The 27,824-nt window shown below is 36.6% G+C and overlaps 2 protein-coding genes across 7 annotated transcripts in view; one reads left to right on the top strand and one right to left on the bottom strand.

The window, feature by feature from the left end:
• GTF2F2 (general transcription factor IIF subunit 2) overlaps window positions 1-27,824 on the bottom strand; it is a 170,355-nt gene that overhangs the window by 96,997 nt on the left and 45,534 nt on the right. The gene's annotated exons all lie outside the window — the stretch shown is intronic.
• On the top strand, window positions 5,012-11,047 carry KCTD4 (potassium channel tetramerization domain containing 4). Of its 3 annotated transcripts, XR_004299225.1 has the most exons (3): window positions 5,012-6,185; window positions 7,896-7,924; window positions 8,914-11,047. XR_004299225.1 is itself a non-coding variant. In XM_032402984.1 (1 exon), exon 1 carries the CDS (start codon window positions 5,264-5,266, stop codon window positions 6,041-6,043), a length of 780 nt encoding a protein of 259 aa, XP_032258875.1. In that variant the 5' UTR covers window positions 5,012-5,263; the 3' UTR covers window positions 6,044-6,495. The 3 variants fall into 3 exon arrangements, 1 of the variants encoding a protein (XP_032258875.1); XR_004299224.1 differs by lacking the exon at window positions 7,896-7,924; XM_032402984.1 differs by lacking the exons at window positions 7,896-7,924; window positions 8,914-11,047 and having other exon boundaries at window positions 5,012-6,495.

The raw sequence follows: 27,824 nt of genomic DNA, 5'->3' as shown, positions 1-27,824 counted from the left end.
ATAAATTAATAGGATTTGTAAGTTGTTTTCAAAGTCATCTCTGTAAATTAATGAAAAGCAAAGAAATGTGGGATGGAATTTTGCTTGAAGTTCTCATTTATTCTGTCATTTTTATTTGTGCTCCTTTTAATACATAGTTTTTATTCTTTTCTATACTCACAAATGAGGCTTAAAGGTTTGCCAATATAGCAAAGATTCCTGGGCTTCTCTGAAGACTCAGTTCAGCACTACAAAACATTCACAAACATATTTACCTGACTAGAATTACCTATCCACATCACCTTCCTATCAGAGGTTATATCCAATGATTCCTAGGGGGAGTCATGCACCCTGCATAGTTGGTTAGATACTGTGGCCAATCAGCTCCATAAGGCAGGGGAGGCAGCACTTGTATTAGTACAATCCCAGTACCAGACAACATCTAATGCAGATGATTTTGTATTTCGAAACTAAACTAAACTTTTGGCATTCAAACAGAATTAGATTAACATGGAAAAATCCTTGATTCTTAAAATGTTAATACATTACATTGTAGTTTATTTTTATTTTCAATTAATTTTTATTTTTTAACACAGAGGCTAAAGTAAAAGTCATAGCTGAATATCGAAACAAATGTTTCTCATATTAAATGCTATTAACAGAAGACTATGAAAAAGAGGTAAGCCACACATTAAAAAAGAGAAACTTAGCTTGTGAAAGCCACAGTTCAAAGCAAGGAGGAATCAGAGGACATAAAAGTAAGATGGCCAAGGGTTAACCAGATTTGGGAACATGAACAGATTAAGCTATCATCATGGAGTCAGGTAGAGGTGGGCATCATATTCAAGTGAGAAAGAAAGACCCAGATCAATAAGCTTGAAAAAATGTGGCAAAGTCCAGGACACAGAGTCCCAGATTTAAGTAAAAAATGACAGCAGCTGCACTAGCTGTAGTTGCTTTTACTTTCTTTCTAAGGTAATAGGAACTAATCTTTTTTAAAAGATAGGCAGAACACATGGAGGTAAAATCAACCAAAAAGATCTGGTATAGGTGGAGACTGTAGAGGCAGAAGCACAATGTTCCTATTTTATTTTATTTTTTTAAGATTTTCTTTATTTGAGAGAGTGAGTGAGAGAAGGGTGTGTGGAGAACACGAGTTGGGGGAGGGGCAGAGGGAGAGGGAGAAGCAGACTCCCTGCAGAGCAGGGAGCCCAAGGTGGGGCTCCATCCCAGGACCCTGGGATCATGACCTGAGCCAAAGGCAGACGCTTAACTGACTGAGCCACCCAGGTGTCCCCAATGTTCTTATTTTAAAGGCAGCTCCTAAGACCAACCCTTTTCCTTGAAAAGGAATGTTTGAATTTCATAGAGGAGTGATATGTTGAGCTTAGAGGGGGATCATCAAATCTTGTATCTTCCAACCAAGAGAGATTACCTTCTTGGTGAGGTTCTACTTCCTTCCATGGCATATAAATGGAGCAAGCATATATTATGATGACATCCTGTGTCAATCATGGCAATGACAATGACCTCATTTTCCATCAGGAGCTGGTAGATAAGATGGAAACTCCTCCCACTGGCCTGGAGTAAGTTCTGCCTAATGCAGGTAGTGGAGGATTTAGCATCATCATATTAGTGGAAGATTTTGCTAGAATTTGATTAGGCACTGGCCCTAACTAATGGATTGACTTATACCAAGAACGTAACAATGGTACTGTTCAAATCCTCAAAGTTGGCTAAAGGGCTCTTTTATTTGTGTGATTACAGATGTTTAAGATAAAGGTGCTCTAATTCTAATAAAGGTCTAGGATGCTGAGTGAAAACAGGGCCCCCCTACTCTTAAAAAACAAAAAAACAAAAAAACCTTCTGTCTGCAAAGGAGACGCAATCCTCAAGTCTAGCGGTCAAGTGGATCTAAGTGAGCTAATCTTTGACATGTGGGTTAAGCCTTTTTTTTAAAAAAAGATTTTATTCATTTGAGACAGAGAGAGCAAGCATAAGCAGGGGAGAGGCAGAGGGCGAGGGAGAAGCAGGTTCCCTGCCGAGCCAGGAGCCAGACATGGGGCTCGATCCCAGGACCCCGGGATCATGACCTGAGCCGAAGGCAGATGCTTAACCATCTGAGCCACCCAGGCGCCCCTGGGTTAAGCCTTTTGCTGAAACTGTTGAACTGATTAACTGCAGTTTATATCTGCAGCAATGTGGAGAAAGATGATCACACCACGTTTTCCCTGGCATAGGTACTAAAGCACGATTTTTATAGTCTTAGGGCTATGTGGACCTGACTGACAATGTCCAGGACAAGCTTTCCCCACCCTCCACCCACCCAAGCAGGCAAATACAAACTTAGAATAGAATAGAATAAAGAAACAACATGGCTTTCTTGTAAGGGGCAGGTGTACCACAATAGGCAGCAGTGATAACAAGCCCCTGCCACTTCTGTAAGATGCAATCATGTTACTTTAAAGGGGATGATGTGGAGTAACGGGGATAAAGTGAGGCCTACCGGGAGCCATTCTTCTTTTTCTAAGACTGCAAGTTGGGGGCAGCAGTACACAAAAGAAAAGTGCGATGGATTCCTATCAACTTCTAGTCAGGCACTAAGACAAAGCCTCTGTTACACTCTTGTTGCCTGGCCATGGGGGTGGCAAACAAATCATACATGTCAGGTGTGCAGAAGCCAAGAACACCAGAGTGAAGTCGAGTGAGAAACAAGGGTCAGGGGCACACACGGGTGGTTCAGAGTCTGTCAAGGCAAGCCAGCAGAAACAAAGAATAAAAATCAGGGAGCAGAAGCCAGAAGTGAGTTAGCAAGTGTAAGGCAGCCCTGGACTGATGACTGTAGAGGCAGCAGTCCAACCTGCAGCAGCCCTGCCTCACCTTCCCATCCTGGGAAAGCCCATCTTCTGGCAGCACTAGCTTTATTTCCCCATGACGGCTTCTACAAACGGGCCAAAGAGGACGTAAGGAAGGCCTAGTATTACATGGTATTCTACTACATCACTTGATTTAAACACACAAAACCTGGGTTCCATCACTATACTAGTTATGTTCTATTGATTCTGATGTTCATAAAGTTCATTTAAAGAGGACTAGGTCTATCAATGAAATTATTATGCCTTTGTTGATTCTGCTTATAACATGGTGCAGTGACTATAAACATATGAACCCCATGCACTTCCAAAGTTGTACCAAAAAAATATATTCAATATTTCTTAAGTCTGATCCATAGAAAAAGACTTGAATCCAAAACAACACAATCAACACACACATGAAACTGTTAGAATATGGGGCTCCTGGGTGGCTCAGTGGGTTAAGTGTCTGCCTTTGGCTCAGGTCATGATCCTTTCGGGCTCTTTGCTCAGTGGGGAGCCTGCTTCTCCCTCTCCCTCTGCCTGCCGCTCCCCTTGCTTGTGCTTGCTCTCTGATGAATAAAACAAAATCTTAAAAAAAGAGAAACCGAATATAAGAGTAAACTCTTCTTAAAAGATGCAGGACTGAGAGGAAGGTTTAGTTCAAGTGCTGGCTTACCATTAACAAGCTGTAAAGTTCTAGATAAAACACTAAATAAAAACTCTCTAGAGTGTAATTTTATTTTTGGTAAAATGAGGAGGTTGAATTTTATGGTTTCTAAGCAAAAACTCAGCTCTAAAAATGTTTATGCATTAGATTTCTAGTTTAATTTCAATGGACTTTTGATAATCTCAATGATCAAGATATTACCTGCTATAATTAAGGATATCATTTTTTATATCTGAAGAAAATCTAACATTGTTTAGAGAAAATACAAGGTAATAAGCATTTTTAGAAGACTCTGCTCCAATATTTCCACCAACATACAGCTGAATAATTTAAAAATACCTTTAATGTAATAGAAGTCAATTTAATATTAAATATAATTTAATTCTGATAATAATGTAGTTCCTCAGAATAATTTAGCAGATAGACCAGTCAAATAATAGTGTACAGGGGAAAATGTTCACATTTCTTACCACTGGGCCTTTAAACTCTAGAAATAAAAGCTCAGATCTCTAAAATGCTTTGGAAGGCAAGTTACAAGGGAAGGAGGAAAGAAAAAAAAAAAAAGAAAGAAATGGGAAAAACACCAGACTCAACACTGTTCCAGTTCCCAAGTTAAAAAAAAAAAAAAAAAAAGCTGTCTTTGGCCCTTTCTCTTGCCTTTTGTGAAGACTGGGCGGGGAAGGGAGGGGAGAGACCAACAATAACGAAAAAAAAAAAAAACAGTGAAATTTACCATGACACTGTTTTATAGAAGGTATTCTGAATCTTTTATCTTCTGAAACACATGCACGTGTGTGAAAGCACGCACGCACGCACACATGCACGTGCACACGCGTACACACGCAGTTACAGTATTTCCTACAGCAGCCCAAGTCTTTGTTCAGCACTGGAGCAGCTTTAGGGCAAAAGAAGCTTATGAATTTTCCATAGGAAATCTTAACCAAAAAGAAATGTAAATGATTACTGCAAAGCCTATATATTTGATGTTTTCCCTTTAGGGTAATAAATAAATAAATTAACTAATTAATTAACACATTAATTAACTGACTCTTCTGTTAAAGGGCTTTAAGAAAATTTCTTCTCACATGCTAAAAATCCCCAAATCAGAATTACATGCAAATTCAATTAAATTCAAGTGCAATATCACAAATAACAGGTTTAAATATTCTCATTTGGGTCTCTAAAATGACTACACCACTGTGAAATATGTGACTTTTTATAGGAGAAAAGATTCTATACACCTACTTCCTTTCTCTTTAGATTTCCTGTTTATGATTTACTTTAAAAGATGTTACTAATTCAATATACATTACTCTCCAAAAGTTAACAATATTATTCAATATTAACCTTGCCTGATTGAGCAATAACTTTAAAGACATTTAGAAATGGAAACACACTCAAACTCAGCTGGAGAATTAAATGTTTGTAATTGCTTAACTGCTAAGAGGAAATTCAATTTATTCTGAGTAACTTTTATTATTTCAAAGAATATACATGAAAATCTTTAAACAACAAATTCCTTCCCCCATACAGTTAAATGCAAATTATCTTTTTTTTTTCCCCCTGTCTTACTCCAGAAAGCTCCCGCACACGTAGCTGATACGCCACCTACTGCAAAACCGAGCTGACAGCGCAGGCGGCGCTGCCCGCATTTCCATTCCATCACCAGGCTGGGGCTGAATAAAGGCGTGCTTGTGTGGTAGTGTTTCTTTTTTAAAAATCTCAAAGCCAAGAAGAACAGGCTGAAATAGCATTTTCAAAAATGGAGCGTAAAATAAACAGAAGAGAAAAAGAAAAGGAGTATGAAGGGAAACACAACAGCTTGGAAGATGCTGACCGAGGAAAGAACTGCAAATCCACACTGATGACCCTCAACGTTGGTGGATATTTATACATTACTCAAAAACAAACACTGACCAAGTACCCAGACACTTTCCTTGAAGGTATAGTAAATGGAAAAATCCTCTGCCCGTTTGATGCTGATGGTCATTATTTCATAGACAGGGATGGACTCCTCTTCAGGCATGTCCTAAACTTCCTACGAAATGGAGAACTTCTACTGCCCGAAGGGTTTCGAGAAAATCAACTTCTTGCACAAGAAGCAGAATTCTTTCAGCTCAAGGGACTGGCGGAGGAAGTGAAATCCAGGTGGGAAAAAGAACAGCTAACACCCAGAGAGACTACTTTCTTGGAAATAACAGATAACCACGATCGCTCACAAGGACTGAGAATTTTCTGTAATGCTCCTGATTTCATATCAAAAATCAAATCTCGCATTGTTCTGGTGTCCAAAAGCAGGCTGGATGGATTTCCAGAGGAGTTTTCAATATCATCAAATATCATTCAATTTAAATACTTCATAAAGTCTGAAAATGGCACTCGACTTGTACTAAAGGAAGACAACACCTTTGTCTGTACCCTGGAAACTCTTAAGTTTGAGGCTATAATGATGGCCTTAAAGTGTGGTTTTAGACTGCTGACCAGCCTGGATTGTTCCAAAGGGTCAATTGTTCACAGCGATGCACTTCATTTTATCAAGTAATTACCTGTGTCATGAACAAAGGCAACAAGCATGCAGCCAGCAAGCTTCGGAAAACCACAGCATCAAAGGCATCCCGAATAACGTGTGCCGGGCCAGCTCTGTACTCAGAGCCCTGCTGCTAATCAATTACTGTGAGCTAACGGTATGTAAATTCTATCACTAAAGATGTCCTTCTCAAGGGTGTTCCTGCTGATCAGACTCTTATAATGAAAACAATGATGTTCTACATATTGTAAATAAAGACTGAATGCTTTGCTATTTGTTTATTTCTCCTGAAGCTGTCTTTCAATCAGAATGTCTTGGGTACTTGCACAATGAACAAGCATGTACATTATCTATGATTCATTTAAGTAAATGGTAATAAAATATGTTAAGGGGCTATAAGATTTAAAATCTTTTCTATAAAACTACAAAGAAACTGAACTGGTAAAAATTAACTACTGAGAGCAAAAGAAATGTGCAGATGTACTAAGAGCTATAGTGAAACCAAATGTAATTGTAAGAAGGTATTAAAGTTATTGATTTAATTTTAATGGCAGGCACCAAAAGCTTATTCATAGTTCCTGTATTTCATACTAGAATTACAGCTGAATTGACATATTGCTGAACATTCCTAGAAAACTGCGTAATGACAATAAAAAATAAATAAAAGCACTACTAGCTTCTTTGCTTGTATTAATAGTTACAATAAAAAGTTACATGTATCACTTTCAAAACAAAGAGTACCACTTGATGATTTCACACAGTACTATGCATTGATGTAGTCAACTGGCAGGCTACAGTAACCCTCGCTGGTCTTGCAAGTGACAAAAATCAGTAAATTCATTTCTTTGCAGGCTGAGCTCCAACACAGCATGGATAACTTAGCCTTAACAGCTTATGTGGTATCAAAATAATAAAGGAGTTCATTTTCAGAACCATCCTATGAATCTATTTTTCAAGCTCAAAAATATTAAATGAGCATCACTAAACATTATTCTTATGAAAGAACTTTATTCTTTTCAATACCTATTTTGATGCAAATCTCAAACTCACTGAGTTGTGTTAATTTCTTTAACCTCATGCTAAATAGGAAGTTGTAATTGTTTTATTTTGGCTTCTCAATGAAATAATGCAGAAACTTAGCTCTAAATGTGAGTGCATTTCTTCCCTCCCAAAGAGCAGCTAAATAATTTCTACACCTCTCATTTTCTTTAGCTTCTAAGAATAAATTATATCTTAAATTTGCTCCTTTAAAATCTAACAATTAAAACAGGTAACTAAATCTTAATCTTAATAAATTTAAATCCTAACTGAGGTTACATAAATTAGCATATATGCCAAAAGTTTGCTTACACATTAAAAAAGAATAAATTAGAATAAATTAGCAGCAAAGCTAATATTCATTCTCAGAACTCTGACTTCCACTTACAAAATCAAAGGTAATGCAAAAGTTGGCTGCACATACTAAAGGAAATATTTTAAAATCTATTATACAAAGAAGTCCTTTAAAAAATCCACATTAAAAAAAAAACAAACAAACCAAAATTCCATATTAACCACACAATCTTCTTTTATGTATAACGGGAAAAATGTTTCTAATAAAACATCAAATTATCTCTTATGTGCTTTAACATGGCTTAATCAGGCTTTAAAGGAACTATGAAAATGGAAAAATATAGTAAAATCTACTTCAGAACAGTTCACTGTAACTGAACTGTTTACATACCTCTCCAGCTTGTGAGTTGACTTTTCCTTGGCATTTGGACTTTGGTAATGAAAAAAATGAGAATGATTTAATGTCAAAGCAAGATTTTCTCTAACAAGATTTCATTACAGATAATGAAAATAGCCCTGACATATCTTTTTACAGGAGATATCACTGAACAAATCTCCTTAGAGGTAGTGTAAGTTTTTGCATGAATTCACAAAAAGAATTTAACTGTCGTAACAAATTATTACTGATGGAAACTACTACTTAAAGAAATCTGTCATTCATTTTAATGCATGTCTCTAAAAGAAATCATAGCTGGATGCATTTAACTCATCCTCACACTCTTGATAGATCATAATATTCTAAAACAATTTAATAATCTAGAAGGATATTTGACTAGATTAATTACTCCTGTATAACTCTTTATACATGTACCTTTTTAAATTCAGTTAGTTGCATTTGGACTTACATAGCCAAGTGCATAAATACTGTATTGTTAAGTATACAGAAAATATCATTTTCAATTTTCCCATTTCTTAAAATATTTAGAAATACTTTCCATTAAAAAAGACTCAAGAAATCATACAAAATGCCAACCATAAGTCAGAGTGATGTTGTCATATTTTTCTTTGCAGTCAATGAAGAATTTCTTCCTTAAAATTCTTCTCACAGAAATTCTCATTATTCTCATTGCTTTACAGAATAAATCACAAAGTGACTCTTAATCTTCTTTTTCAAAAGAAAAGTAATAAAAAAATAGTTTACTTGCCACAAGCCAAACATACACACTCTTGTATTTGGAATTATCCCATGCAATGCCTCTAGCACTGTCTTTAAAATACGAAAAATAAAAAAAAAAAATACGAAAAATAAAAATATAGTGTACTATATTTCTAAAATGTATATGGCTGTGTGCAGAGCAAATCAAACACTTACTGAGACTTTGCAAGTAAGAAAAGATGACTACCATCCCAGACTGAAGCTAATAATACTAATGAAGCTTGTTATTTTTTAAAAGAAATTTCTTCATAGTTCAATCGCTATTTTAAAGAGGATATTAAAAAGTAATGCTTATTGTTTCATTACGTGCCTGATACCAACACTACGAACCTACGTGATCTCAATTAATCCTCACAATGACCCTAAGAAAGGTGCTATAATTCTTTCCTTCTTTCAGGTGAAGAAACAGAGACTTACGAGGGCTAAGAACCTAAGGTCATACAGTTATTAAGAGGTAAAAGTGGAACCAAGACTTGAAACCCAGGTATACTAGCTCCAGAGCCAGCAGGAACTGTGTCTGCTTTTGCCAGCCACTGACACTCTAACACTTGGAACCTGGCGTAAAACAGGCGTTCATGAAGTATGTGCTGAATACAGAGGGCCAAAACCCAGGTCTGCCTCACTTGATAAAATCTCACAACGCAGGTACTCGTAAATGTTGAGTGACAAACTGAACTATGGGAAAGCAAATAATATTTTTAATGTCATGTTGGGTCATTTAAAGAACATGAGATGAATCATCTCACAAGAGTAAAGGATATCCCAAATTTGTCTATTAGTAAATCTAGATTTTCATCAAGTTTGCGGAAAAGGAGGTTAACTTTTTAGGACTTGTACAGTCCGCAGAATGGACATATTATGAAGAAAAAATACGGCACACATGAGCAATGGAGTCAGACCTGGATTCAAATCCAATTAACCTCCACTAACCTGCTTACATGATGTAAGCAAGATTCTTAACTTCTTTGAACTTCAACATCCTCATAACAAAATGGAGATAATGATTAGTTGACACACCTTTTATAAGACTTAAATGAAATTCTAAATTATACATAAAGTGCCTCACCCACTATAGACTTTCAATAAGCACTGGTTATTATCTTATCCAGTATAAAGATATCTTCATGACATAACCATGAATACCATGCACAAAAAGGCACATTTACATTAATTAGGCTTTCAACTCAGACACGAACAGAATGCAGAACTTTTAACAAATGCACGCTTAATACTTTGATGAATACTATAAATACAAGAATACACTTTAGATTGCTACAGGCCAACACAGTTTTCATTTGTATTGGTTTAAAAATACATATGGTGAGTTTCCTGGGACTTTTATATTCTATCTTCATTTATAAAATCTACAAGAACAAAATAATCATTGCAGCTGTTTCATCAGCAGTATAAAACCAGTCAGCAGTAATATATGTGATAACACAATCTTAGAGATACTCCTATCTAATAAATTCTGGTTAAATGCCTTGAACTGCAATGATGTCAGTCAAGGTTAAAATTAGAGCATCTGAATCATAATTATCCTTCCTAATAAAGCAGAGATGTAACACGGACTATCCAAAACAGCATGTAACTTAGAAATTATTTGTATTTAGCTCTGAAATATATATGACTACTTCCTCAGCAGACTGGTCTTCCTAATTGTATTTTGCTTAAGCTAATACTAAAATTAATTTGCTTCTGTTAACAAGCACCAAGGGAGTGGTGATAAAGGAAAGTGTGCTGGGCAGAGGAAAACATCTAGGATGAAATTTTAAATTTACCTAAAATAATTTATGAAAAGGTGACGGTGTTCCTACTTCTTGATCAAAACACGCAATGGTTCAAGAGTTTCTCTCAAACAAAAATCACTGATATAAATCTTATAAGCTGCTATAAATGACCTCCATTTAATTAAAAATTTCCAACAATGCAAAAAAAAAAAATACAATGTTAACGATATTGTATATAAAATGTGGAACCTCTAGCTTTATTTAGATCACTATTTCAGAAAAAAATACTGAATTGGATATGAAAGAGTGAGGCAATCATAATGCACTTCTTTATTACAGGTCTTAAAAAACTGTTCCCTACCATAAAGTATAACAGTCAACCAAATAGCACAACAGGTTTTCCCAAACCCAAGATTCCAGAGTATTTAGGTACATTTAAAAGCAACATTTAGTAGTTTGGTTTTTGTTTTTTGAGTTTTTTAAAAATCTAGTTAACTTTGGAAAATTCCTTTTTGAAGACAGGCCCAACTTTTCAAAAAGCAATTTTGATTACTGTCCTCTAAGATGTTTAGACATATTTCTACATCATTAAAGTGTAAAACCGAACAAGTCTGGTTTCTTCCTAATTCCACTCCACTAATTCTGCCTTGTAATAACAGATGTTTGTAACTAATTTCTAAGGTTAAGAATTATTGAATGATACTAACTTTAATTTCAGTGGTTTCTTGAATTTAATAACCTGACTATGCAGTTGCATAAAAAACTAGACCATTTAGCATTTACTTTAGGCATATCATTTGATGAACTGTTATTTTTATTTATATATTTATATATTTATTTATTTTATTTTATTTTTAAGTAATCTCTACACCCAACGTGGAGCTCAAATTTACAACCCTGAGATCAAGAGTCACGTGCTCTTCTGACTGAGCCAGCCAGGTGCCCCATTACTTGTTTTTTTAAGAACATTAAAAATAAGTATGAATGCAGATACCTATGATCCTATAACCTAACAAAAAAAATTTTTTTTAAATAGGCTCCACACCCAGTGTAGAGCCCAACGAGGGGCTTGAACTCACAACCCTGAGATCAAGACCAGAGCTGAGATCAAGAGTTGGATGCTTAACCAAGTGAGCCACTCAGGCACCCCCTTAAAGAACTATTTTGATTTTTATGTATTTTTTCTATCCGTGTGCATGCATATATATATATATTTTTTTTTTTTTTTTAAGATTTATTTATTTATTTGAGGGAGAGAGAGAGAGCGCACGCGCACATGTGAGCAGGGCAGAGGGAGAGAGAGAGAATCTCAAACAAACTCCCCATGGAGCATAGAGCCCCACCCAGAGCTCAATCTCACGACCCTGACATCATGACCTGAGCCGAAATCAAGAGTCAGACACTTAACCAACTGAGCCACGTAGGTGCCCCATATCCATGAATATTTTTATAGAAACCCCTACAGAAAGAAAAAGGAAAGACTATATATAGCTATGTGCAGGAATAATTTATTAATAAGGGTTGGGTGACTACTGGAGAGAAACACCAAACAAAGAATCTAAAAGTCACAGGTGATTAATTTATAAAACAACAAAACCAAAATATACAACCACAGGCATTTATGATACATATATGTTTACTTGTTAAACGCAGCCTTGAAAATGGGCAAGATAATGTTGAAGGATGGTTAGCAGCTCCCCTCATTAGAGTAGGCCAAGACTTGGCTTAAGATACCGGAAGGCGCCGAAGTTAACCAAAAGGGAATCCAGCCAGTCTGGTGAGTTTGCTGCAAGAAAAACCTAGGATAGAGAATCCATTTCTGAGACATGTTGAGCCACAACCACAGAAAGGAAAGGAGGTGACTGATAGGTCAGGGAGTAAGTCTAACCAGGAAAGAAACCTCTGTGAGCCAAGGAGATTTTCCTCATTCAGGTACAGAATAATTACTGAATAATTCAGAAGAATAGCTAGCTCCCTGGGAATAACCACCAAACTGATTGCTAAAAATGAACTAAAAATTCTTCCTTGGGAACATCTAAGAAAAAGTAGAATATCTTTAAACAACTGGGGGGGGGGTTGGGAGGTGGAGAGGGTATTTATATAAAGTAAGCAAAGGAACAACTTCACAAATTTCTGAGTAAAGTCAACTTTTGTACTATACCCTCCACCCCCACTTAGGGGGTAGAGGAGGAGTAAGAGGGTGGACAGAGAAAAGCATAATTCTCTTCTGCTTCCCAGTAGTATCAAACAATTAAAAAAAATACTTAGGATTAAAAAGCATCTTGTATGCTCTGTTTTAGAGTCTTGAGAGGAAGTGAAGTAAAAAAACTGGGAAGGAGAAACACAGTCTAAAAAACTGAACTGGTGGAAGCCGGCAGACCAACATGGCCAATTTCTTAGGAGCAGTAAGGCATGAATGAAGCGTTACATAAGAAGCTATCTCCAGACAGGGGCCTGAGGCTTTAACCAGCAGGGCAGCCATTTATTCCCTAAGGAGCTAGTATTCTTATCTTCAGTTTTCCAAATTAATAAACTTGTGGTAAACTACTCAAATAATTAGACACTTCCCCAAGAACATGTCAACAGAAGGATCAAGAAGAGCAACTGCTGGCTTTTTTTTACACTGAAAATACTAGAGCACTGATGCTAAAGCTCACATACTTTTTCTTAAAAAATCAGATAAAAAGTGACCCAAAGGCCAAAAGTGGTGCATTTTTGTTCAGGTCATACAACATGATCTGTTGATCTTTAAAGAGCAACACCCACTCACCCACATATTAATAGATTTTATATTTACTTCTAAATACATAGAGTTTTTGTATTATACAGCTTTAAAAGATAAAATATGAAGTTATTGTTGCTTAATACCTTATTTTACATAGCTATCTGAGAGGCAAATTACTAATAAATCCTTAGAAGATTTAAACACAAGAATACACATGTTAAGATTCCACTGGAAAAAGTATTTTGAAAATTGGCAAACTAATAAGCAAAAGATGTCAACTAAGATTAATACAGTTAAACAGTCCCAAATACTGCCTTGAAACCCAGGCATCTTTTAGCTTCTGGTCACTTATATGTACTAAATATAACCAAACAGGATGACGACAGATTGAGAAATATTCTTATTATAAAGCAATCAAGGAAGATGCCTGCTAACGTAGTCCCCACCAATCTTCTATAAAATCAAAGAGAAGGATAGGATCAATGGCATTGCTTGGTCAATCTTTCTGAACTGAACACACACCTAACTAAAGCTGCTATTAATAATATCTTCTGCTTGGCTTCATATTAATGATAGATTTCTTTTAAATTTTATTTTAAGTTACATTATAATTTAATTACCATAGCAATTCACTTTCTTAGACCCTTAGTTTAAAAACATGTTTACAATGGACATTTATTTAAAATTGTCTCTGCAGGGGTGCCTGGGTGGCTCAGTCGTTAAGCGTCTGCCTTTGGCTCAGGTCATGATCCCAAGATCCTGGGATCGAGCCCCGCATCAGGCTCCCTGCTCGGCAGAAGCCTGCTTCTCCCTCTCCCGCTCCCCCTGCTTGTGTTTCCTCTCTCGCTGTGTCTCTCCCTGTCGAATAAATAAAACCTTAAAAAAAAAAGAAAAAAAAACCTGTCTCTGCAGCCTAAGACTCTCACCTTTGAATCTACTGCTCATCTCTATTCAAATTCCTAGCTCATATTACAAATGAAAAATAGCAACAATAAATAATAAATATAAAAATAAAAGAATAAAACAAGGAAGAATAAAAGGACTAATGTTTACTAAGCATTAACTTATGCCAGGCACTTTTCTTATTGCTATGTCTAATGTACAAACGGAGAAACTGAAGTTTGGCCAAGTATGTCTAAGATTTCAGAGCTCCTAATGAGAGATTTTCTTTTCTTTTTTTTAATATTTTATTTATTTATTTGAGAGAGAGAGAATGAGAGACAGAGAGCATGAGAGGGAGGAGGGTCAGAGAGAGAAGCAGACTCCCTGCTCAGCAGGGAGCCCGATGCGGAACTCGATCCCAGGACTCCAGGATCATGACCTGAGCTGAAGGTAGTCACTTAACCAACTGAGCCACCTAGGCACCCAGAGAGATTTTCTTTTTAAAGATTTTATTTATTTATCAGAGAGAGAGAGCACAGGCAGGGGGAGTGGCAGGCAGAGGGAGAAGCAGGGTTCCCACTGAGCAAGGAGCCCGAAGCAGGACTCAATCCCAGGCCCTGGGATCATGACCTGAGCCGAAGGCAGATGCTTAACGGACTGAGCCACCCACCCAGGCATCCCTCCTAATGAGAGATTGAGGAGGGTTTTAATTCAGCAGTCAGGTTCCAGAACCCACTCTCAACTACTACAACATAACATTGTCAATCTAAATTCTCCCCCTAGCTTTGAAAAGTAGAAAATTGTTTTTTCCCCCTCCATCTATGAAAAAGAGTGTTCATCAAACAACCTTATAATGTAAATGTGATTCAGAGGTAAGATGTTCAACTCACCTGGAAATTTTTTAAGAACAGCAGAGGGGCATCTAGGTGGCTCAGTCAGTTAAGCATCTGCCTTCGATGCTTTAATGATCCCAGGGTCCTGGGAACGAGCCCCACATTGGGCTCCCTGCTCAGCAGGGAGCCTGCTTCTTCCTCTCCCTCTGTCCACCTCCCCCCACTTGTGCGCTCTCTTTCTCTTTCTCTCTCTCAAAGACATAAAATCTTAAAAAAAAAAAAAAAAAAAAAAAAAGAACAGTAGAAAGAAATGTTTACATATGTAAGTAATTGATACATTTAAAACACTCAGCTATTCATTCAAAGATTCCCCAGAAACCTCTCTGGGCCAAGCTTTTTTCCTCTGATTTCTTATTCTGAAGTAATAACAACTCTCCTTAAAACCACTACTAATAAGAAAATAAATTCCAAGCTGTCATTAGTTGAAATACGTGACCCTTTCCTTTTTGAGGCAGCCAGCAAGAAGGGAAGGAGGTATAAAAAGAACTGATGGCATATCTCTTTTGTTTTTTAATGACTATATATGGCAAGGACCACTAAAGAGACTGACAATCTACCAATACAAAAATATAATTTTAAAGAAAAAGTCATGCTTTCCACATCACTATATCCTTCTAAAGAAAATATTAAGATGTGAAAAAACAATTGAATAATTTTATTGAATTTCTTAAAGCAGTACATTAAAGTAATTAAGAGGCTTCAATTATATAAGCACACAGAAATAATAATTCAATCCACTTCACTACAAACACATAAAACTAAAAAAAAAAAATGATGAATCATTTTTCACATGATTTAAGCCATACTGACCAAATTAAATCAGAGCTTATAAATTAAGACAAAATGTACTTATTAAAAATTATATTTCAACATCAGAGGAAATCAAGATGCATGGAGAGAAAACTGGTCCAATAAGTAAATCAATTCTTCCATAAAAGTGTTTAGTCAGCTTAAAAGTAAACTTTCATTAATTGCCTAGAACTCTTTGAGGAATAAAAAATATATGTAATTTATCTTCTATATATAAAATTATAACTATATATCTAAAACAGACACATAATCTTGAGTCTAAAACGGAGACAAAAATTCTACAATGAAACTGGAAAAAAAACTGCATAGTTTTTAAAAGCCATGCATGAACCCTTTTTAAAAATAAAGGGATCTAATTTGGAAATCTAGACAATATACAGACACATGAAAATAGATAATTCAGGAATAATATGGCATGATCAGAAAACTAGAAAAAAGCACAAAATCTATTTACAGCTAATACTAAGGCTAAACAGCAGTGGAATTAGCTGTGGAACAGAATGTTAACCTTTAAAGCCTCAATAAAGTGAAAAAGTAAATGATAAAAATTGAGAAATTGCGTTTTGAGGGAAATAACTTCCTAATTTTTCATAAAAAGGAAAAACAAGTTTGTCAAAAAGTGGCACCTGGAGTTAAAAAAACAAACATAATGACTCGAACCCCTTAATTCCTCCCCTCTCACACCCACAGCCTCATTCCCCAACTACAGAAGCAGCTCTTGGGAACTCATATTTTTTTTGTGGAAAAGAAGCATCTGTTTGACATTGAATAATTCTTTCCATTCTCTTTCTTCTGTTACTTCAAGTAAATTAACCACAATTGTTTCTATTCCCTATAATGGTGGCCTAAGTTATTTAGATCAAAGCTCCCACTGAAAACAACTATAAAAGCTGAACAAAATCTTAAAAGTATCAAAAAGACCACAAGATAATAAGTAATCACCAATCTCCAAATATAGGGAAAACAAGAATCTGTGAGGTCATAGGTCAATCCAGAGAAAATGAGACACCCTATTTAGACAATCTCCCAAAGAAAGCAGTGGGGGAAATAAACAGAACTCAAAATCCAGAGCTGCACAAGGTGGAAAGCGTAACAGGAGTCTCTTACCATAAAAACTTAAAATCCCAAAGGACCATACCCTCAAGGTGAGGGTAAACAGGACGTGGAAAAGTCCACGATGAATCATAACTAGGATGACCACAGGTCCTAGTTTCCCAAGACAGTCAGGTTTATAACACTTTTTTTTACTCTCAAAAATGTTCCAGTTGGGCGGTACGTTACATGGTCACCCTAAAGATCAACTGGTTTCAATCCTCTGGCGATCCTACCAGAAAAATGTCAAGCCTTGAACATGGTTTAAATGTGGTCACCTGTCTCTGCAGCTGACTGTCAAAAACTCCTCCATCCCTATATAAGGAAAATTCTCAGGGTTTCAACAAGAACCAAACAGGATATCTAGAAATAAAAAAATATAAGTAAAATTTAAACCTCACTGGATGAGACTAGACATAACTGAAGAAAACTTCAGTGAGCTGAAATATAGCACAACACAGCATGAAAAGAATAAAGCTGGAAAAATCAGAAAAGAGACATAAAAGGTAGAGTGAAAAGGCTGAACATCTATTTAAAACATTAGTTTAATCAGAATCTCAGAAGGAGGGTAGAAAAAGAAATGGAACAGAGGCCACATTTTAAAGGGATGGTATCTGAAAATTTTCAACTGCAGGAAAATAGCAATCAACAGATAAAAGAGGCTCAGTGAATCCCAGGCAGCTTATGTAAAAAGAAATCTCCATTTAGATATCAAATTAAAACTGTAGAAATTAAATATAAAGAGAAAAATTTTAAGTAGCCACAGAGAATAAAAAGATTACCTTCAAAGAAGCAGCAGTAAAACTAAGCAGAATTCTCCATGACAAAAACAACTGAAGGCTGTGACTATCTTCAATGAGTTGAATGAAAGTATCTATCAGCCTAGAATTTTATACTCAGCAAAAACACAAATTACCAGTATCAGGAATGAAAACAAAGGCATTATTACAAATTTTAGGGACATTTTAAATGAAAACGAGTGGAAATTCATTCCAATAATTTTGACAACTTAGATAAGATGAAGTCAAAATTCACCAAAAGACACCAGAAGATACAGGAGATACAAATAGTCCTTATAAATAAATCGACTTCATGTCAAGAACAGAGAAGGGCCTGACATTTCACCCAAGTTACTCACAAACTAACAAGTTATCCTGCCACAATTTCATAGATGCCAACAGAAGACAGGAGACTTCCTAGGCCAGGGGAAAAGGATTTTATTATTCACCACAAAGCAGACAGCATGATTTTTACATTTGTATCCAGTGCCTTTTGCCCCTGCTATCTGCCCATGGCAGCAACCTAGAAGAGGCTCAGGTAGATAATATATACACAAAGGGTTTGTGTCACAGCTGAGGAACCCCAAGCTTAGAAAACCACCAATCTCATATGGAGGCTGCCCGCAAACCTAACAAACTTTTGCCCTGTAGAGAGACCCTATTTCTGTATTTCAAGGCTTTTTGTTATACATTCTTAAAAGGATAGTCTGAGATAAAAGTTGTCACAAGAGGTGTAGAAATGCTATACAGATTTGCTCCCCAACTTCACAATTTAAAAACTGCCCACAAAGAAAATTCCATTTCCAGTTAGTTAGACTAATCAGTGAATTCTGCTAAATAGTTAAGGAAGAAATATACCTGGTCTTACAAAAAATCACCTTCGTAACAAGAAAAGGATCACTTCCCCAACTCATTTTATGAGTACAGTATAACCTCAATACCAAAACTTGATAAAAACATTAGGTGAGGGGCGCCTGGGTGGCTCAGTCGTTAAGCGTCTGCCTTCAGCTCAGGTCATGATCCCAGAGTCCTGGGATCGAGCCCCACATTGGGCTCCCTGCTCGGTGGGGAGCCTGCTTCTCCCTCTCCCTCGCTCCCCCTGCTTGTGTTCCTGCTCTCGCTATCTCTCTCTCTGTCAAATAAATAAATAAAATCTTTAAAAACAAAACAAAACAAAACAAAACATTAGGCGAAAGGAAAATTATGGGCTAATTAAATTCATGAACACAAATGTAAAAATAGAAACAAAAGATAAGCAAACTGAATCTAGCAATATTTGAAGTATTATAAATCAAAGCCAAGTTAGAGTTATTCCAGGAATGGAAGTTTGATTAGCAATTTTAAAAATCAATATAATTTTCCACATAAATATATTTTATAATATCAACAGATCTCGATACAGAAAAAATATTTGATTAAATTCATCATTCATTCATTGGCATGCTTAGCAAATCAGGAAAAAACAGGAATTTCCCTAATCTGATGAGGAATGCCTACCCAAAACAACCAACTAACTAGAATCTACAGCAGACGTAAAAATGAAATGTTAAACAGACATGACCCCATCACTACCCCCAACTAGTACAATAAGGCAAGAAAAAGAAAGAAAAGGTACAGTATTTGGAAAGAAAGATGCAAAACTGAGATTTTATTTGCAGATTTTACGATTACATAGGTATGAAGTTTTTAAAAATTTATAGATAAACTATTAGAATGAATAAGGCAGTTGAACAAGGTTGAAGAGTACAAGGTCAATATTAAAATTCAATTGTATTTCTATATACCAGAAACAAAGTGATGACAATCTTTTAAAAGAGATACTTTATACAGTAGTGTCAAAAATATCAAATATCTAGAAATCATAAAAGTATGTAACTCTTGGTTTCAGCTCAGGTCATGATCTGAGAGTCCTGAGATGGAGCCTGTGTTGGTCTCTGTGCTCAGCAGGGAGTCTGCTTGAGAGTCTCTTTCCCTCCCCCCTGTCCCTCCCCATTGTGTGCTCTCTCTAAAATAAATAAATCTTTAAAAAAAAAATTAAAGACCTCACAAATGTTCATATATTGCAAAAGTCAATAAAAGATGTTAATTTTTCCTAAGTTGCTATACAGAATGATACAATTCCAATAAAAAATAAACCAATCAAGTGCTTATGCAAGGTAAGCTGATTCTAAAATCTACATAGAAATGTAGACAGGCCAAAAATAAACAAGATACTCCTAAAGAAAAAGATGGCAAGGGGCTTCCTGTCCTGGATATCAAGACTTAGTATAAGGTACAATTGTTTGGTATAGCATAAGGATAAATGAATCAACTAATGGAACAGATAGAGGAGTCTAAAAACAGACTTCTGCTTCAATAAATACCTATGGCAAAGGTGGCAATGCATAACAGTGAGAAAAAGACAGTCTTTTAAAATGTACATGATATTCGTCAATACTGAGGAGAAATAAAATTTGACCCCTATCTCACACCATACAGAAAAAACAATTCCAGGTAGACTATAGATCTAAATGTGAAAGACAATACAAAAAAGCTTCTGGAAAATGATGAGAATACCTTTATGATCTTGGGCACTGCAATGGGACACAAAAAGCACAAATCATAAAAGAGTAATAAAGTGGAATGCACCAAAGATAATAACTTCTGTTCATCAAAAGACACCTTTAATAGAATGAAAGGGTGAGTCACAGAGTAAGACACTTGCAACCCATATAACTAAGGGTTATACCCACAATTTATAAAGAATTACAACTCAAAAAGAAAAAGTCAACCCAATAAAAAATAGGTAAGAGATCTCAACAAGCATTTCATAAAACAGGAAATCCAAATGGACAATAATGAAAAGGACTCAACTTCATTAGAAATCAGGGGAATGTCATATCAAACCACCATAAGAAATCACTACACATCCATTTTTAACAGTTAGCCTTAAAAATAAAAATTGGACTATACTACTGGAGAAGAGTTAAAAAACTCACACTGTTGATGGGAATATAAACTGGTATAACTCCTTTGAAAAACAGTTTAGCATTATCAACTTGAAGAAAAAATAAATATGTCCTGTGACCAAACAAAGCCCACACTTAGGAATATGCCTTTTAAAAATGTATGAACCGGGACAACTGTACAAAAATGTGATAGCAGCACTGGTAATGAGCCACAAATTATAAACACCTCAAATATCCACCAACAGTAAAAATGGATAAACTATGTTAAATACACACTTTGGAATACAGAAAAAAAATTAATAAGCTACTGCTATATACAACATGAATCAGTCTTAGAAAATAGTGTTCAGTTAAAAAGCTATGCTAAAAATGAGTGCATTTTGTATCATTCTTTTTTAACAATCAAAAATGAAGAAAAATATATTGCAAAGGAATGAAGACTTAAATGCTAAGAATTATGAAAGGAAAATAAAGTGATTATCATAAATGTTAATGATAATGGTTACCTCTGTGGAGGAAGGAGTGCGTTACGATGGAGGAAGGATACGATACCCAGCAGCTTCTGAGGGACTGGACATATTTCCTGTATTTGTTAGTGCTCACTTTTTAAAATATTTTTAAAATTATCTATACTTATTTTTAAAAATAGCCATTCTGGAAAATTTTGGCAGTTTCTTATAAAATTTAACATGGAATTATCATATGACCCAGCAAATGCACTCTTGGGCATTTATCCCAGAGAAATGAAAACTTACGTTTACACAAAAATCTATACACAAATATTCACAGCAGCTTTATTTGTACTAGCAAAAAATGGGAAACAACACAGAAATCCTTCAATGAGTGATTATACTGTGATGCCTCCATACCATGGAAATACTCAGTGAGAGAAAGAAATGAACTATTGATACATACAAAACCTTGGATGAATGTCCAGGGAATTTAAGTGGAAAAAAAGCATTTACATAATATTTTTTTAAATGATAAAATCATAGAAATGGCAAATAGATCAGTAGTTACCAGGGGTTAAAAATGGGGTAGGGGAAAGTAGGGGATGGGACTGGTAGGAAGGGGCATGGTTACAAAAGGCTGAAACAAGGGATCCTTGCGGGAATGGAACTGTCTGTACCTCGAGAGTGGTGGTGGGTACAGGAAAGCACACGTGATAATAAAATTGCATGGAACTAAACACATGCATGCATACACATCAGTAAGTACAAGTAAAACTGGGGAAATCTGAATACCAGTGGACTGAATGGATGTCAATACCGATGGCAGTGGACTGTACACTACTACAACGGATTGTACTATAGTTTGGCAGTATGTTAGCGTTGACGGAAACTGGGTAAAGAAAACAAAGGGTCTCTGTATTATTTTTCAGAGCTGCACATGAATCTACGATTATCTCAATATAAAAGTTTAACCAAAGTAACTGAAAAAATAGAACACACATAATTTCTCTCTCTCTCCCTACACCCTTATTTCTGTATCTATGTACCTTTATGATGTCTAGTTGCAATAATAACCAAATGATAATTATTTACTTCTTGGTGGTGGGAACTCTGGGTGATTTGAATGTTTCTGTACTGTTAAAATATATATACATATATATATATATTTTTTTTTAATGAACATCTCTCTCTCTTTTTTTTAAGGATTTTATTTATTTATGAGAGAGAGAGCACAAGCAGGGGGAGAGGCAGGCAGAGGGAGAAGCAGGCTTCCTGGGGAGCAACAGACCCGATGCAGGATTCGATCCCAGGACCCTGGAATCATGACCTGAGCTGAAGGCAGGCGCTCGACCAACTGAGCAACCAGGTGCCCAACATCTCTCTTTTTATACAAATAACAAGTCATTACTTAATTTTTTAAAAGAATATAGTGCAAATCTTATACTCTAAAATTAGAAAACACAGAAAAATTTTAAAAGAAATAAAGACATCCGTGTTCATGGCTTGGAAACAATACTGTTAAGATAATAATATCCTCCAAATTGATCTATAGACTCAATACAATCCTTACCAAAATCCCAGTTGGTCCTTTTTGCAGAAATTAACAAGCTGATCCTAAAATTCACATAGAAACTCAAGGGACCCAGAAGAGCCAAACAATCATGAAAAAGAACAAAGCTAGAGGATTCTCAATTTCCCAATGTCAAAACTTCCTACAAAAGCTACAGTAATCAAGACTGTGTGGTAATGGCATGAAGGATAGATATATGGAGTGATGGAATGGAACTCAAAGTCCATAAACAATTTCTGATCAATTGATTTTCAACAAGAATGCCAAGACAACTGAATGGGGAAAAGACAGTCTTTTCAATCAATAGTGCTGGGACAACTGGATATCCACATGTAAAAGAATAAAGCTGGACTCCTACTTCATACCATATACAAAATTAACTCATAATGGAATATAACTTGAATGTAAGAGCTAAGACTACAAAACTCGTAGAAGAAAATATAGGTAAATATCACCTTCAGTTAGGCAAAGCCCTTTCAAATATAACAAAAAAAATAACAAAAAGAAAAAAACAGACAAGTTGGATTTCATCAAAATTAAAAGTTGTATACTTTAAAGAATACCATCAAGAAAGTAAGAAGACAACCTCGAGAATGGGAAAACATGTTTGCAAATCATCTATCTGACAAGGGACTTGTACATATATACAACTCTTATAATTCAATAATAAAAAGACAAACATCCTAGCGAAGGATCTGAATGGACATTCTCTAAAAAAGATATACATGGGACGCCTGGGTGGCTCAGGCAGTTAAGCGTCTGCCTTCAGCTCGGGTCATGATCCCGGCCAGTCCTGGGATCACGTCCCACACTGGGCTCCTTGCTGAGCAAGGAGCTTCTCCCTCTGCCTGCCGCTCCCCTTGCTTGTGCTCGCGCTCGCTCGCTCTCTCTCTCTCTCACAAATAAAATCTTAAAAAAAAAAGGTAAAAAAAATAAAAAAATTAAGAAGATATACAAATGGCCAATAAACACAAGAAAAGATGTTCAACATCATCAGCTATCAAGGAAATGAAAATCAAACCCACAATGAGACTATTTCACCCTCACTAGGATGGCTATAATAAAAAGGACAGACTGGGGCGCCTGGGTGGCTCAGTTGGTTAAGCGACTGCCTTCAGCTCAGGCCATGATCCTGGAGTCCCGGGATCGAGTCCCGCATCGGGCTCCCTGCTCGGCAGGGAGTCTGCTTCTCCCTCTGACCCTCTTCCCTCTCGTGCTCTCTGTCTCTCATTCTCTCTTTCTCAAATAAATAAATAAAATCTTTTAAAAATAAATAAATAAATAAAAAGGACAGACTGTATCAAGAGTTGGTGAAGAGGTAGAGGAAATCGGAGCCCTGCTAGTGGGAATGAAAAATTGTGCAGTTGCTGTGGAAAACAGTCTGGCAGTTTTTCAAAAGGTTTAACAAAGTTACCATATGATCTAGCATTTTACTCCTATACTATATTCTGTATATATATTCTACTATATACTGAAGAGATTTGAAAATGAAAGTTCAAACAAAACAAAAAACTTGCACACAAGTGCTCTTAAACAGCATTGTTCTTACTAGCCCCAGAGTGGAAACAATCCAAATGCCCATCAACTGATGAATGGATAAAGAAAATATGGCATATCCATATGATGGAATATTATTCAGCAATAAAAAGAAATTAAGCATGATTAATGCTAAGTCACGGATGAACCCTGGAAACATGCTAAGTGAAAAATGCCAGTCTCAAAAGATCAAATATGTACTGTATGATTCCACTTATGTGAACCGCCTAGAATAGTTAAATATAGCTACAGAGACAGAAAGGAGATTAGTGGTTGCCTTGGTTTGGGAGACTGGGATGAGACTAACAGGTGACTGCTTACATATGGGGTTTCTTTTTGGGATGATAAAAATGCTCTAAAAAAGACTGTGGTGCTGGCTGCAGGTCTCTATGAATATACTAAAAACCACTGACTTGTACACTTTAAATGGGTAAATTGTATGGTGTATATGAATTTTACCTTAATAAAGCTGTTATATAAAAAAAGACAATATAATGCAAATACTCCTTTTCATTTTTAAGACCACTAAATAATATCAAGTTTACTCGTAGATAAATTAGGGAATTATAAGCTTCTCCCTCTCGCTCTGCTGCTCCCCCTTGCTTGTGCTCTGTCAAATAAATAAATAAAATCTTCAAAAAAGGGGGGGCACCTGGGTAGCTCAGTCGGTTAGGTGCCTGCCTTCAGCTCAGGTCATGATCCCAGGGTCCTGGGGTCGAGCCCCACATTGGGCTCCCTGCTCAGTGGGGAGTCTGCTTCTTCCTTTGACCCTCCCCCCTCTCATGCTCTCTATCAAAAAATAAAATCTTTTTTTTTTTTTAAGATTTTATTTATTTACTTGACAGAGAGAGAGAGACAGCGAGAGAGGGAACACAAGCAGGGGGAGTGGGAGAGGGAGAAGCAGGCTTCCTGCTGAGCAGAGAGCCTGATGTGGGGCTTGATCCCAGCACCCTGGGATCATGACCTGAGCCGAAGGCAGCCGCTTAACTGACTTGAGCCACCCAGGTGCCCCAATAAATAAAATCCTTTTTTTGAAAAATAAAAATAAAATAAATGGGGAGCCAAACCATGACTCTTGACTCCAGGAAACAAACTAAGGGTTGTGGGAAGGGAGGTGTGTGGGGGGAATGAGGTAACTGGGTGATGGGCATTAAGGAAGGCACATGATGTGATGAGCACTGGGTGTTACATGCAACTAATGAATCACTAACACTACACCAAAAACTAATGATGTATTATGTATTAGCTAACTGAATTTAAATTAAAAATAAAATATAAATGAAAATAGGGATTTATGAAAAATTCAAAAATACTATGCTTAAGCAGAAAATAGACACTTTTTATTTTGGAGCTATTTATGATTTTATAATATTTTTTTTTTAAACGGGAGAGAAAAGAGCAATCCATAAAGAGAGAGTAGGATCTGAGAACCATACTAACATATGCACAGATGAAGTGTTATACCTGGAATTTGCTTTAAAGGAATCCGGCAGTGGATAAGGCAGGTAGGAAAAGGAGTAATAGATAAGTATATAGAGATTCATATATTATTCTCTCTGTTTGAAAATTTCCATTTAAAAGACTCAAAGTATAACCTTATTAAGCACCAAACTTCCAAAGAACTATAACTTCCAAAGATTTAAAATATTATAAAATCAGTTTTACAAAGGTATCTATAGTTCTACAGAAATAGTATAACGATTGGGGTGCCTGGGTGGCTCAGTCGATTGGGCGTCTGACTCTTGATTTCGGCTCAGGCCATGAGCTCAGGATCGTGAGATCAAGCTCCGTGTCAGGCTCTGTGCTGGGCGTGGAGCCTGCTTAAGATTCTCTCTCTCCCTCTCCCTCTGCCCCCCACCCCTCCACTCACTCTAGTTCTTGCTCTCTTTCTTTAAAAAAAAAAAAAAGGAAAAGGAAAAGAAATGGTATAGCAATTGATTTTCAAATAAATCTGATTTTCTAAAGAGCTTACACAGCACTAGAGTATCCTTCAAAATAAGGCCGCGCATGGGGCGCCTGGGTGGCTCAGATGGTTGGGCATCTGCCTTTGGCTCAGGTCATGATCCCAGGGCCCTGGGATCGAGCTCTGCGTCGGGCTCCCTGCTCAGCGGGGAGCCTGCCTCTCCCTCTGCCTCTCTCTCTCTCTGTCTCTTATGAATAAATAAATAAAATCTTTAAAAAACAAACCAAAACCAAAACAAGGCTGTGCACTTTATAACAGAAATTAACGATTTGTATCAAATATATATCACTTGACTAAATCTAAAGCAGATAAAATTTATTTCTCCAGAGAGGGAGACAAACCATAAGAGATCCTTAATCATAGGAGACAAACTGAGGGTTGCTGGAGGGGAGAGGGGTGGAGAGATGGGGTAACTGGGTGATGGACACTGGGGGATGGTATGTGCTTTAATGAGCACTGGGTTTTGTTTTGTTTTGGTTTTTTGTAGGTATAGCCAACTTTATTTTTTCCCATGTTTTTAAATTTAAATTCAATTAATGAACATATAATGTATTATTTGTTTCAGGGGTACAGGTCTGTGCTTATGAAGCTTCTGTCTCATTCAGGATAATTTGGTTGCTTCCTCTTTTGCTTCCACTGAACCCCATCCCCTCCTTCCCCCGCTTTTAGACACTATTTGAGGATAGGAACTGTGTATCTTTTCAAAACACTGGATTCTCAGGGCATGGTGTAATAGTGATCCTATAGTTGGTGGCCAAATTAAATCTGCCCAACCCACATCATGTTACCTGTTTTTCCTCCCAGAGTTCTTGAGGGTCATGTGGTAGTACTACAAAAGTATTTTGTAGGACACCGTACAGTTGGCTGCAAGTGAGGACTAATAATTAATGCAACTGAAAAGACCTTATACAGAATTATAAACATTATTAAAGCTAATTCCACTGAAGAGTAACTGCATGGAACAATGATCACAAAATGCAAGATCCTTCACAAAAGTTATTTAAAGCAAATTAAATTTAGAATGACAAATATTCAAGTGCTAAGGTATGAGAAGTACTGTGTACTGTGTGAATAAAAGTAATGGGAGAGAATAAAAAAGTCACTAGTAGTGATTGAGGCATTTGCCTGCTAGAGTGAATAAAGCTAATAGCTGTCTTTTAAAAACTACTATACCCAGAAATGATCAAAACATTCCTCATTCTTCAGTATGAGCAATAAAAGACAAAATAAAAACGTATATAAAATATTTATAGCTGCGTGACAATTAACTTCAAAATGAAACGGAGTCTCTTATGAGAACATGGAAGCCCAAAAAAGATGAATGCCTGTCAAAGTCCAAGGATGAAATAATTACTTTTCTCCTCTCCTTTCCCCAAACCTTTATTCTAATAGCACTGTCAGTCTTTGAGAGGCCCCGTACCCTAGCCCCTACCTCCCAGACGGTGAAATGCTGCCACTCTTCAACACTCCCAGAGCAGTTTCACCAAGTTTCACACACTTTCAGGAGTTACCATTTTCCTTTATCAAAGCAGTGGAAAGCAGTCATCATCATAGCGTGACTCCCTCTCCAGCCCGTACCTACATCTAGTCCCACATCGCCTCACTCTGTGCCTCAGCCTTTAAACTCTGGCAATGTTCCAAACCCATTAGGCTCTCAAACCTCTGCACATGCTGCTTCGGTAAGCAACAGGCGTGCTTTGCTTGCTTATGGCAGACGCTGAAATAATACTTCAGGTCTTAACTCCGATTCTAGGTTCTCAGTGAAGCTTCTGTCTCATTCAGGATAATTTGGTTGCTTCCTCTTTTGCTTCCACTGAACCCCATCCCCTCCTTCCCCCGCTTTTAGACACTATTTGAGGATAGGAACTGTGTATCTTTTCAAAACACTGGATTCTCAGGGCACGGTGTAATAGTGATCCCATAATTGG

This window comes from Phoca vitulina, unplaced genomic scaffold, assembly GCF_004348235.1.
Source record: "Phoca vitulina isolate PV1807 unplaced genomic scaffold, GSC_HSeal_1.0 scaffold5, whole genome shotgun sequence".
In the NCBI taxonomy this organism is placed as follows: domain Eukaryota; kingdom Metazoa; phylum Chordata; class Mammalia; order Carnivora; family Phocidae; genus Phoca; species Phoca vitulina.
Note: the sequence above shows the minus strand (reverse complement) of the source record. Positions and strands in the feature narration are given on the sequence as shown.

Bases quoted from the DNA above. Each gene is read 5' to 3' on its own strand.
- KCTD4 (XM_032402984.1), top strand. From the start codon at position 5,264: ATGGAGCGTAAAATAAACAGAAGAGAAAAAGAAAAGGAGTATGAAGGG.